Source organism: Perca fluviatilis, chromosome 22, assembly GCF_010015445.1.
Source record: "Perca fluviatilis chromosome 22, GENO_Pfluv_1.0, whole genome shotgun sequence".
In the NCBI taxonomy this organism is placed as follows: Eukaryota; Metazoa; Chordata; class Actinopteri; order Perciformes; family Percidae; genus Perca; species Perca fluviatilis.
Genome location: NC_053133.1, coordinates 10,461,064 through 10,473,897, shown reverse-complemented (window position 1 = coordinate 10,473,897; position 12,834 = coordinate 10,461,064). Strand labels below are relative to the sequence as shown.

Sequence of the window (12,834 nt, the reverse complement as noted above, 5' to 3'; positions counted from 1 at the left end):
ACACGTGAGCTAAACATGTATTTGCATTGTCAGTTGGCTGGTGTGCTGGTTGCACCAGGTTGTGATTACATCTTAAATGAGCATCAGGCTGCTTCTCAAGCAATCGTGTAGATTGAACTGAATGGCTGCATATGCGGTCTTAACAAGGGGTTAATTAGATTGCACAAGAAATCTTGAAAATTACTAAAATTGCACAGTTTTTGTCCCAATTGATGGTCCGTTTGATGAGGCGATTTGACTGCCCTCTAAAGGAGATAAATAAAATGTGACATACAAATACAGAAGTCAGCAGTAAATGTTTATTCCACAAACTGATACACTATGCAGAGGTGGTGGGGAATTTTGTACTGCAGCACAACTGACTTATTGGTAACAAAATTGGCTAAACTCTGAAGTATAAACTAAAATGACGGCTGTGGGTAAGAAATCCTCTTCATGTCATTTGGTCTTCTAACATCATTGGACACGTGTTTCAGGTCTTCTTATCTGTGCTTCTTAAAGGCTGCAGAGAAGGATTTGGGTGATTATTCACATGAAATAGGGTTACAGATGTAAATAACTGCTCACATTCTTAATTGAGGTTTCAATTTATCAGTATTGTCTGATATATTTAAATGTCCTCACCTCTTCTTTTCGTTTTCTTCTTCATGAGTTTCTTCTTTTTCTTGGGGCGAGAACTATCCCCATCCTGAAACAATAAAAACAAAGCTTTAGAACCAGCAGTCACATCAACAATGTGGTCGAAATAGAAACGAGCCATAATGCTCCCATTCATACTGGATGGAGATGAGCCTGTTGGCAACAGCGTTTTGTGGCTTCACGTGTTGTCTAGTACAAAATCTAAACATAGCACATGGATTTTCCTAATACATTTAGCTGAATGAATTTTCCACATTTGCAAGCAGCACAAGGCTGGCGAGCCATTGCTTTAACTCGGTGCTTTTTATGACAGCAGTAACTTCATTGACACGGGAAACGGTACAGAGTAGGATGCCATGCCAAGCCTGAGTAGGCATAAAGTTTAACTTGCCAGCACAGCACCAGACAACTGAGTCACTGAGATACACAAAAGTATGAGCACTTCAGGTCCAACATGCCAGACTTCTTCAAAACACAACAGAAGTGTCCTGTCCAACATTAATTATGTGCTGGTGGCAGCCCTAATTAAATACTATTCAATATAAATAATTCAACTCAATAAATTCCTCTGCAAAGACATTCTGAAGAGGGATTTAAATAGATGTTCATGTCTGGACCAGAAATTCAGATTTTTAACACAGGCCTCTCCTGTAGCTCAGTGAGTGAGATATGACCCCCCTTCCTGGTGTAAAGAGGTCACTGCAAGCTCACCTGGCCCCCCTCGCCGCCTGTCAGTGCTGTGATGTCACTGAAGTGTGTGATGCCGCTCAGCTGGCCGGTCATGGACATCGCGCCTCTCTTTCTGGCATTCTTCTGCCGTTGCGGCATGTTGAGACGCACCATCATGGACTCTTCGTAATTTTTCCTTTGAAGAAGAAGAAGAAAATAAAACGTTATGGTTGATCGGAAACTCGTATCTGCCCTTCATACGTCTACCTGTTCAAACTAAGTAAACACCTGTGCAGCTCCTCGCGGCTCTCCCGATCGCTCTGGAAGTCCCGTCTGTCCCGGATCTCCTCCGGAGCGTCGCTGTACTGCTGTCTCAGCTCCTGGATCACAGAGCTTCTGAGGGCAGCTCGCCGCTGGCGCTCCGACTGAGCCTTCTTCTTGTCCGCTTCTGTCATGTCACCGTCTGGAGGACACGGGTTGAGATGAGAATTTGTGGTCTTTATTTTGATGCACATGACCCACAGTGGGGCAAGGTGGGGGGGGAGAATAGCATGGCCAACTGTCTTAAAAGCTGCTGCTGAGTGGTGTGCTGCAAGCTTCATTCCAAACAATGTAATTAACTTCCACAAAAAATACTTAAGTCAACCTTTCTTAATCAAATGATTAAAGGCGTATTATAACTAATACTGATTAGTATGTTCATGACAAGCAGTGAAACAAAATCCTGTTTAAAAAAGACAAATAACATTACCATAATGAACTGGGGCAATCTTTGGCGGTACATATTTCCTGCCACTAGAGTGGGCTGCTTTCTTCTCCGTCTTATTCTCAGCTTCACCCTCAGACTCCTCAGATTCACTCAACTGGTTGATGAAGCAAAGAAAGAAAGTCAATCAGATAGTTACAATACTGCATGGTCAGTATTTACAATTAGAGATGGCCCCACACCATTTTTTGCTTCCCGATACCGATTCTGATACCTGAACTTGCGTATCAACCGATCCGATACCAGTGTGTCACATGTTATTATGTTTTAACAGCTGTATACTACTACCCCTGTATGGATGTGATATGATTTCTATCTTTGTTGTCTGTCTGGCTCAGGTTAAACTCTTTGTGAAACATTAACAAACACAAACAGTGAAGGCCACAGAACTTTCTTTTATTGTCCAGTTTGACAGTCAGTTAGAACGGGGAAAAAGAACATAAATAAACTACTTTAATGTAGATTTTCTTTAGGAAAAGAAATAAAATGCTTTATTACGTGGTATCGGATCGGTGCATAAACTCCAGTACTTCCCGATACCAGCGTTTTAGGCAGAGCATCTCTATTTACAATGTATTTATTATGTATTTTCTTAATTATTAAAATCAATGGTAGCCTGACCAATTAAATATCCTGAAGCGATAAATCATTTATACAATGGTGTAAAGCTGGGAAATATATCGATATCGTGATATGAGACTAGATATCGACTTAGATTTTGGATATCGTAGTATGGCATAAGTGTTGTCTTTTCCTGGTTTTAAAGGCTGCATTACAGTACAGTGATGTCATTTTCTGAACTTACTAGACTGTTGTAACTGTTCTATTATTTGCCTTTACCCACTTAGTTATTATATCTACATTACTGATGATTATTTATCAAAAATCTCATTGTGTAAATATTTTGTGAAAGCACCATTAGTCAACACTATAATATCGTTGCGGTATCGACAGAGGTATTTGGTCAAAATTATCGTGATATTTGACTTTCTCCATATCGCCCAGCCCTACAATGGTGCTAGGTTTACAGTTTTCATTGAGCAAGGCACCGAACCCCCAACTCCATGGACAGCCGCAGCTCCCTCACTCTGACATCTCTCCATTTGTGCATGTATAGGTCCTGAGCGTGTGTGTGTGTGTATATTTCAGGCCTGTGTGTAATGTGTGTTCTAACAACAGAGTGAAAAAAAAGTGTAATTTCCCTTGCGGTATTAATGATATACTGCCCACCTGTGGTGTAATTTTAGAGAGTCGAAAATGAAAAAACTTCAAGTGGCTTACAGTGATGCACTGAGAATTGTGCTTAAAATTCCTAGGGGGAGTAATGCCAGTGAAATGTTTGTGTCTAACAATGTGCCCACTTTTAACGCTGTTTTAATAAATTTCATGTATAGATTCATGTGCAGACTGACAGGGTCTAAGATTATGATCATTGTGTCCATAGTTGATGTTTCTAAGAGTGACACAAGGTATACATCTTGCTTTTGGAAACATTGGACTCGAGGCCTGTATATGTTTTATAAATGAGGCCTCATCGGCACCATTCTTAAATGTTTTGTATTTTATATATATATATATATATATACATACATACATATACATACATACATACATACATACATATGTATTGTGTTGTCTCTATGGACCTCTGTGTCTTGAATAAAGTTGATATATAATGATACTGCAAGGTTGTTAAATAACAACAAATAAAACATTTGTGAAAAACTGTACCACCCAAATAAAAAGAGTTCAAATGACCACAACGGCATTCAGCCCTTACTTTGCTGATGAGATTTTCAGGATTAGGACGCAGCTGCAGCGGGTCGTTCTCAGCTGAAATCAAACAAAAGACGTTGTTACACACCGCGGCCTGTGAAACATCGAGGGAAGGCAATCCGATCACTGGTGGATGCATTCATCGCAAACCAACCCAAAAATCTGTTTTACCTAAACTGCCGGTGACAGCTGTGCGCACCAGTTTATCAATCTGGTACTTCAGTTTGTGGTCTATCGGTCGCATCTTCTCCAGGACCTTAAAAACAGGAGGACAATCAATCAGCAAAGCAATATGATGCTTTGTCAGCTGGATCGATAGGACTACAAATGAGCGGCCTGCTTCTCCAATCATCTCACCGTTCTGACTGTGACCAGTCTATTCAAGGCTTCGCTGTCTTTTATTTTGCCTCCTCCTGTTTTGATGCTGATCAGGTGAGTGAGATCTTGAAGGTAAAAGAGCAGCAGGTGATACCGAAGGTCCAAGAATGACAAACCCTGCAGGGAGAAGAGGAGTCAGACCAGACAGTTCCTTAGTTTTTTCAACTTGGGAGGAGAAGTTTCTTTTACACTGTATTCCTTTTCAGTTGTCAGTTACACACGCCTGAAAATGTGGTGTGAACATTTTCTAACAACCAACTGAGATACAGTGAACAGTCCCCACTCACCTTTGATGTCTTAAATGCCCCATCTTTGACTTTTGTTATCAGGTCACGGACATGACTTGTAACTGAGGCCACCTAAAAGAGAAAAGCGACGCACTTGTTTTTCAGCTGGGGAAACTCAGATCCACACAAGCTGTCTGTGATCAAATTGACCATCATCAAAACACCATGGGTGAAATGAACACACCACCACTTAATAATCAATCAACATGAATACATAAAACAACAGGATTATAAGAATATCATTCTGTAATATGTCCCCATTAGATCTAAGTGTGCGTGTAAATGTGTTCGTATAGTTTCAATACTTTCCAAAGGACTCAGCGTATCTCTACTTGCAAACATTGATTGATAATACAATAATATTATAGACACATCGTTCTTACCTGTTCTGTGAGATTCCTCAGCAGCTGTACAGCTGCAGGCAAATCACTTTCAATTAAAGCCTGTCAGAAAGTAAACATGTCAGAAATACAATGCAAAACTGCTAACACCGTGTATCTACACCGCAAAATGTGGGTAACGTAGTAGAAATGCTACCAAAAAGGTAAGTTAGCTAGTGGCTAGCAGGATAAACTTAAGTCATTAAAAACAAAACCAGCATTATCACTTGCTTTTATCAATCTCACGTATAAAAGATAGTTTCCGAGTACACGTTTTAAATCGTCGGAATTTGTCTCTAATATTAGCATACATTGTAGAAAGACAAAGTAAAAGTTGTATTAATTCGCAGCTAGCTAAGCTTTCACTCACGTTGTCAACAGGGTCAGCCATTTTGTTGTTAATGTAATCTACGGAAGCCGCAGAGGAACAGTGGTCATACAGAGCTTGGTGGTGTTGCACTGTAGCCTACTAACAAACAGCTGTTACTGTAATGTTATAAATTAAGCGAGTGGCACTGTCAACAAAGAGCGGAAAGCTATTAAATAATTAGTTATGTATTTATTGTGACCCGCTACTATTTATTGTGACCCGCTACTAAAAGCTGCCGAAGTTCCTTGTATCACAATTTGTTTTAAATTAGGCTATTAAAAAACCCTGAAACCACAGGCTACATAATCTGTAGATATGATGGGAGATATACGTGATCACAGTACCCTGCTTTCTGTCATTTTCCTTTTCTTTGTTTCTTTTCTGTCATTTGTGTGTGTGTGTGTGTGTGTGTGTGTGTGAGAGAGTGAGAGAGAGAGAGAGAGAGAGAGAGAGAGAGAGAGAGAGGAGAAGGAGGAGTAGGAAGAAGTGATGGTGAGATCAGACAGAGGTACCTGTCTGTCTCCTGTCTTTCAGACCAGTTTCAGTCAAACTGTCAGAGGAACCTGCAGAATATTCAGAGAGTCTGCGGAGAGCTAAGTCATGGTAAGTAGATCATAGCTTCATTAGACTTTGTAAAAAATATAGTCTGCAGCTTATTTTTTACTTTGCTGTACATATATAGGTATGGTTTGCGTTAATGTTGGGCTCCATCTAACAACTACTTTTCATAGTCAATTAACCTGATAATTTTCTCAATTAATTGATACATTGTTTGGTCTGTAAATATCTGAAAAGAATAACAAACGTATACATCACAACCCAAGTATGTATATTTTATGCTTGTTTAGAGAGAGGCAGGAACCAGCACATTTTTTGTTTCTTTTTCACCTTGGGAAATTGCTTAAATGATGAATTGATCATCAAAAATGTTGTTGATTAAATTTCTGTCAATCTCAATTAATTGACGAATTGTTTCAGCTGTCTACAGCTACATCAGTCATTTGTAACGTTTCATTTTGTATTGTTCTAATTAATTACTGTTACCCCATTAGGAATAAAAGTCCTGCATTCTTACTTTAGTAAAAGTACAGAGCTATTATTGGCAAAATGACCTTAAATACACAATATACAGCAGAATGAGGCCTTTCAGGGAGTTGAATTAGGGTATATTGTTTTGATTATCATTACCAGGAAGATAACGTGTAAGCAGCCTTTTACTGAATTGGAGCTAATTAAACCATTTTATATGTTGTTGGATAGTTTAATAGCTCTGCCTTTTATGTCTTGTGTTCTTGTTTTGCGTCTTTCCCCTGTATAGTTACTTTTGTACATGTGTTTTTTTTTTGTGTGTTTCTGTTTTAATTATAAAAACAAACTAATTTAAGCTTGAAAAAAAAAGAGAAACCTAATCTTTTTCTGCTTCCGTCCACCTTTCAGATGTCAGATACCAGGGTGTCCTCTGTCATCCAAGAGTGGGCAAACTCATACCCGGGTCAGGCTCACCCCCACACCCTGAACCCGAACACGCCAACCAATCAGCTGGCTCAGATGGACATGGCATACAGCCAGTCTCAGGGACTGGTGAGAGGGGGCAGTGATGACAGAATGTCTGAGCAGATGATGGGACTGTCTTACATGCCGTACATGTCTTCCTGCCTCAGCAACACCTTGAGCGCGGGGAACACAAACCACCACCAAAGCAACGCCAACACTCAGCAGGTGTGTCTTGAAAAAATGTGCGTGAGATAGCTTTTTCATTTGTGGATAATAGATAAAGAAGTCATTCCTACACATTTTCTGAAAACAAATCATTAAAAACCACTCTCATCCTGCTTCCCCAAAACTTAAACTTGTGTTTCTGACCTACAGGATTTCTCCTCCTTCCTCCTGCCAACTTTGCGGGCCCCAGTAAACAAGAGGAGCATCAGCAAGGACAGTGCAGAGTACCGGCTGCGACGAGAGAGAAACAACGTCGCTGTGAGAAAGAGCCGGGACAAGGCTCGCAGGAGGATCCTGCTGACCCAGCAGAGGGCCATGCAGCTGCAGGAGGAAAACCAGAAGCTGCAGATGAGGATAGGGCAGCTGACACAGGAGCTGGACACTCTCAAACACATCATGTCACAGCGGCATTTGCAGGGGGCTGCTGACGGAGCAGCAGGGGAGTCCAGTATCTAGAACCACATTTGTTCCTTGTGTTAATTGTAGGCATCAGATTCATTATTAGTGTCTGTAGGCAGGCCTTCAAGTCTCCTTGTTGATTTTTCAGATCAGGCAACTATTTGTAAAAAAAAAAAAAAGTCTCAGTGATGTAGAAGAAGCACATTTAAAAAATGAAGCATTTTGTGGGGTTGTAATGCTCAGTGTTAAAGGGGTTAGTTATAGTTTCATATTGTAAAATTGTGAAGAGGCAAAGCATAACACACTGGCAGGGCTGAATCTACCTTTGAGGACAATGATGTCATGTCTTTTTTCTAATTTGCAGTCATTTTTGAAACAATGGGTCTTCAATTTCACACAGAAGTTATCAAAAGCAGCTTCTCATTTCTAACAGATAACGATGGTCTTTGGTGGGGCTGAAATGATAACTGTCGCTGGCAGATTTTATCAGCTGTAGCTAGCTAGTGTAAGCTAAAGCTACCGCTAAAACCCTGTAAATCGGTTGAAAATGCCATCTGCAGCCGACTTTTTAATGTTTCCAGTTGACTCTTTCTAAACAAAGTGGGTGTTTTAAGCCTTAACAGATATTTTTCTTACATACGGGTAACCTGCAACCCCACTTAATAATGCAGTTCACCCCATGCCTTTGAAAAAAAAAAAAGGTTTTTATACTGTTGGTAGTAAGCAGCCAAACATGCTAACATTTACAGGTTATGCTCTTGTGGTTTTGGTTTTGTAAAGGCTAAAAAAAGACACACCACCCTCCAAACTTTTAAGATACAGTGTTTCACTACAGCCCCATATGCATACCTTCTGCGTGTGGAGGCATCCACAACTTGACATTTTGCTATAGTTGGTTGTTGGTAGGTTTAGCAAATGGTCGATTAAATTCCTGGCAGTGTGGAGTAGGCTTTAAAACAGCATTTCATGGTGGGAAATAACAGACAAACTGAATACATTTTCTTTAATTCTAAATGATTCTAAATGATAGACTTAATTTTTGGTATCTGGTCAGACTCTTCTGGGTGAGAAGGGAACATCCTCATGACCTCAGTATTTTTGAAATTGTGGCTACGGCCTTGCACACTGGACCTTTGAAAAAAACGAATGAAGCACCTGAACAGGAGACCTTGGAGTCTCAATATAAAGTAGGAAGATGTGTGGTGTTTATGAATGTAGATGTCATTGCATATTTTAAAATGTGAGTGAAGAGACTGGAGAGCAGAAACTTTATGTGAGTGGCAGAGTCTGTGCATATCAAGATTTGTGAAACAGCTAGGAGAGGTGGGTTAAGGATTTTTAGGGAGAACTTGATGCACCATTGATCTAAAAATCCGTAATGCTGCACACATGGGCCCAACAAAAAGTCCCAAAGCTCGAAAGCTGCATTTACTTAAATTGAGCAAATTCCAAAAAAACTTTCCTGAAAGATCCTGAAGACATCTGCACATACATGCATAATCCTACAAAAAGAAGACCACTCTGCGCATTAGATAGATTTGTTATATGTTTTGATTCAACAAATATTGCCTAATCATACCTGACACTTCTTGTCATTGTCAGAGATGATTGTAAGTGTTGTTGCCCAACAAGGTTACACAACCACCTGTGGTTTGTAGGGGATTCAATGAAATCTAAGCGTCTTTCTTTTTGTATATTATTCTTATCTTTTGTCACTAAATGAGTATGGGATTACTTGAAATATTGTTGACGCAGTTTTAAATCACCTGTAATGTTGTCGAATGTGTTTTGTGATTTTATAGTAATGCATTGTTAAAGCAATACTTTTAAAAAACATTTCTTTAAATAAACAAATAATTCCTTGAGTTTGGATGAAACATCTTTTGTATCTGCCAATCCCTGATATACAAAAAATAAGACAAATTATCCTAATTTAACATAACAAAATATCAACATATATTTAAATATGTCTTTGGATATTAAAGCTGCTTCCTGAAATAGCCTTTACAAGCTTTGATTACAGTGCACTGCACCTAAACAACACGTCTTTCTCATAGAAAATGGTGTGATATAATCTCAGTATTATTCTCCTTAATTCTCCACTGAATCCTTCATCAGGGAACACGGCGTGCACCTGCCATATTATTTACCATAAGTGTCTACCCACAGAAACGGACGTCATGCCATGGACCGTTGTGCACCAGCGGTTTCCCTTTGTGGGATGGGCAAGATTTCGACACAGTGGAGGACGGAGATGAGGAGCACAGAGATAGTATCAGTGTTTCGGGCTGCCAGGGCCTTCCTGTGGCTGTGATGGTAGTGAAGGGACATAGAGATAGGAGAAAGAGAGGAGGGGGTGGGGGCAACAAGCCAGACATTCAGTCTTTTTTCTTGAAATATTTGCCCAAAATAATAGTTTGTAACATTTAGTAACATAGTAACATTTGGTACACATATTTTCAACACTATATAACCAAAAACAGCATTGGGACTCCTTTGCATCTGGCTCCCAATATCTAGGATCAGAACACTTCACTGTGATTTTCAAAATAAAGAAAGCTTTATCATTTCAGTTCCCTTTCCATAACTAGTTTCTTTGTTGACTATAATAATAAAATATTACAAATAAGTATTTTCGGAATCTAATCCTAATAATATTTCTTATTGCTGGTGTGGCAACAAATACCAACTGAGGCAACATGGATAAAGTTGGTCACCTCTCTTTTATACAAATGTTTTGTTATGAAAGCGTGCCATTCATCATTATAGTGTCTGACCAAAACTCAACACTCACAACATGATTTTAGAGCTATCTGTGTTGTAAAATAATGTTCGTATTCAATTTTCCAACTCACTACAACACTACTTTGTTTAGCACACACTGTTAACTGTGCTGTTTGATTCAACAGGTACTAAAACTAATGCCATCCGTGTTTTTTTTGTGTTACACGGTGCAGCTCTGCACAGATAATCAGAATATGTAAACTTACAAGCTACAAACACACCACACTCTACTGGCATAGTGAGATGTTGGACATGGGGCCCCATCTTTAGAGATTGGTAGGGTGGCTGCATATATGTGAATTAAGTCAATAATAATCAATGGAATTGAACATATGAGCTATAGAAATGCACTTTTCTCTTTTTTTTCCCTTCCCCAATGGTCATTGAGATATGGATATGTATATATGTATGCGTGTATGTTTTTTGAATTTCTCTTTCTCTCTCTTGTTTTGCTTGTAATAAAAGACAAAGTCAAAATAAAATAGTTGTCAAACTGAGGTAAAAAAGCTAAATGCTAACACTTCAATCAACTGTTTATGATTATTAGTTGTACATACTGACTTTATCCTCCAAATGTACATAAGAGTCGTGTCATTTTGCTAATGAACTCCTCATTTACAAAGGAGAGTGAAAGTGTGACACAGGCTACTTACAGCCTGTCATGTGTTGAGCGGCACACAATGACTTCTTGTTTGACCGTGTCTGTTGAAATGTCCCACAGCATCGTGTGGGGCAATCTGTGGTCCCAGGACTGCAACATCTCCACAGAGTGAAGAAAGACTGTATTTCACCTAATCCCTACCAAGTTACCCAACAGCAGCAGACCATGAACCCCACCACAGCCCCAGTGAAGCAGCTCCAATCATATAGCTCCTGTTCATTAAAGGTATTTTTATGGCAGTAGTTGATAAGCTACTTGGACTGCAGTTTACAGAGCAAAGAATGATTGAATATATCAACATACAAACCGCACAAGATTAAGTCCAAATATGGGAAACAAACCTTTTACCTCTATTTCAGCACTTCCGCACTTCACACTCACACATAGTTCACAAGAGGCAGCCCAGTACAACTCTGCGGTCAGAGGATTAGCATTATCATTTTCAGGTTCCCACCACACCTTCAAAAAAACCTTCCAGTGATGGTACCAACATAATCAATAAGAAAGAGCCCTGCAGTGATAGAGATTCTGCAGTGGTGTAAATTGCTTTTCTTAGCATGAATGACTAACTGAGGGTGATTCATCTGCTTAAAAAAGCATGGCACTTTTCATTGTTCTTTTTTTGCAGATAGATATTTTAAGGATCCTACTTTCTGATACAGTAGATAGTGTACCACAAATGTTCACAAGCTGTAATATATAGATGCTATCTTTGTATTTAGGGGAAGTGGCAGCCACTATGGTCATGCTGTGTGGGTAACACAAACACACTGTCATGACAACAGACACTAACATTACATACAAGATGTAATGGTGATTTTCTGTTTAAAAAAAAACGCTCGATGACTAACAACAATTAAATGTACAGCAATGTTTGTGTGGACTGATAGAGCCAAAGCCTTCCACTATTGGCTGCTGCAACACCAGTGGAACACACTGTGTTAGTGCCATCAAGTGTAGCTTAGCTGTCATTACCAAATGGATGGCTGAAACCAATTAAATGGTAATGTATTTGTCCATGAAATATGATGTAAAAACTGTAGCTCATTCTAGGTCCACCAAATCTGGCATTATATTCCACCTAAAAACAAGGTGGAAACGTTATGCTCAGGAATAGTATACTGGGAGAGAGGAAAAGTATCTAAAAAAAACCTATAGTGCAAAATTAGTAGTGATGGCCCTGGAAAGCCTAATAAATGCATAGGACAAAAGAGTAACATATGGCCGGAAATAAATGAGGGAACAGAGATGTTCTCCAAGCAGACAATATGTGGCATTTCTCGCATATATCAAAATGACATGTTAATCATTGCATATTCACGAGAACAATCCCATATGAGCCTGGACCATGGAGGTAGCCTACAGTGTAGGCTTTATTAGACTTGTCTCTTGTGGTGGCCTGTGATTTATGGCTCCATCATGCGGCAGAGAACTACATGCAGACCTTCTGTAGAGATATTTTACAAAGAATAGATGTCTCACTCTACCCATGAATCTGTGTACCTCTTCTGCTTTCCAAATACCATCACTGCATTTGACATTTTACTTTCCTCAAGACTGGTCTTTTTTGGCTAGTTATTCACTCATTAACATGATAATAAATATGTATATTACATAACGTACATACAAAAGCCACTGCAGTATTCCTACATAGACATTTTTTCTTTCTAAACCGCTTTTCCTGCCACCCATACTTTTGAACAAAATTAAAATGAAATACACAAATTAAAAATGGCCGAGATTCTTAAATCTGAAGAGAAAGAAAAGAAATTAAGGTTTCTTAGCAAAAATTCCCCAAAACAGCCTTGTAAAAATTTCTGAAATATTTGGATCAAAAATGTAATGCTCAACCAACATAAAAAGTGTGCAAAATCTAATAGGATATATTAATAATTAACATTAATAAGGGGTGATCAGTAGCATTTTCATAGTGTAAGCAATAAGAAGCTTTCTGCACATTAAATAGTCCTAAACAATGTGAGTCTGGTGGGCTCAAGAGAAACAAA

General features: G+C 39.1%; 2 protein-coding genes across 3 annotated transcripts; one reads left to right on the top strand and one right to left on the bottom strand.

Moving 5' to 3' along the window:
* Nucleotides 1-277: 277 nt before the first annotated feature.
* ngdn (neuroguidin, EIF4E binding protein) lies at nt 278-9,552 on the bottom strand. Of its 2 annotated transcripts, none has more exons than XM_039789774.1 (11): nt 9,534-9,552; nt 4,899-4,958; nt 4,516-4,587; nt 4,208-4,345; nt 4,022-4,106; nt 3,855-3,907; nt 2,060-2,171; nt 1,597-1,771; nt 1,351-1,504; nt 625-688; nt 278-502 (listed from the first exon to the last, which is right to left on the bottom strand). In XM_039789774.1, the coding sequence occupies exons 1-11, from the start codon at nt 9,534-9,536 to the stop codon at nt 483-485; spliced, it is 936 nt and encodes a 311-aa protein (XP_039645708.1). In that variant the 5' UTR covers nt 9,537-9,552; the 3' UTR covers nt 278-482. The 2 variants fall into 2 exon arrangements, with proteins under 2 accessions (XP_039645708.1, XP_039645707.1); XM_039789773.1 differs by lacking the exon at nt 9,534-9,552 and adding an exon at nt 5,266-5,360.
* On the top strand, nt 5,767-9,213 carry cebp1 (CCAAT/enhancer binding protein (C/EBP) 1). Its single transcript, XM_039789778.1, has 3 exons — nt 5,767-5,868; nt 6,703-6,984; nt 7,135-9,213. Exons 1-3 carry the CDS (start codon nt 5,866-5,868, stop codon nt 7,438-7,440), a joined length of 591 nt encoding a protein of 196 aa, XP_039645712.1. The 5' UTR covers nt 5,767-5,865; the 3' UTR covers nt 7,441-9,213.
* Nucleotides 9,553-12,834: the final 3,282 nt, after the last annotated feature.

What these genes read in the sequence shown, in the direction of transcription:
- ngdn (XM_039789773.1), bottom strand. Translation starts at nt 5,286, where the DNA reads ATGGCTGACCCTGTTGACAAC. An exon ending in TGGCTGACCCTGTTGACAAC is followed by an intron (nt 4,959 to 5,265) that starts GTGAGTGAAAGC and finishes ACTTTCTGACAG; the next exon opens with GCTTTAATTGAAAGTGATTT. An exon ending in GACTGGTCACAGTCAGAACG is followed by an intron (nt 4,107 to 4,207) that starts GTGAGATGATTG and finishes CCTGTTTTTAAG; the next exon opens with GTCCTGGAGAAGATGCGACC.
- cebp1 (XM_039789778.1), top strand. An exon ending in GCAACGCCAACACTCAGCAG is followed by an intron (nt 6,985 to 7,134) that starts GTGTGTCTTGAA and finishes TCTGACCTACAG; the next exon opens with GATTTCTCCTCCTTCCTCCT.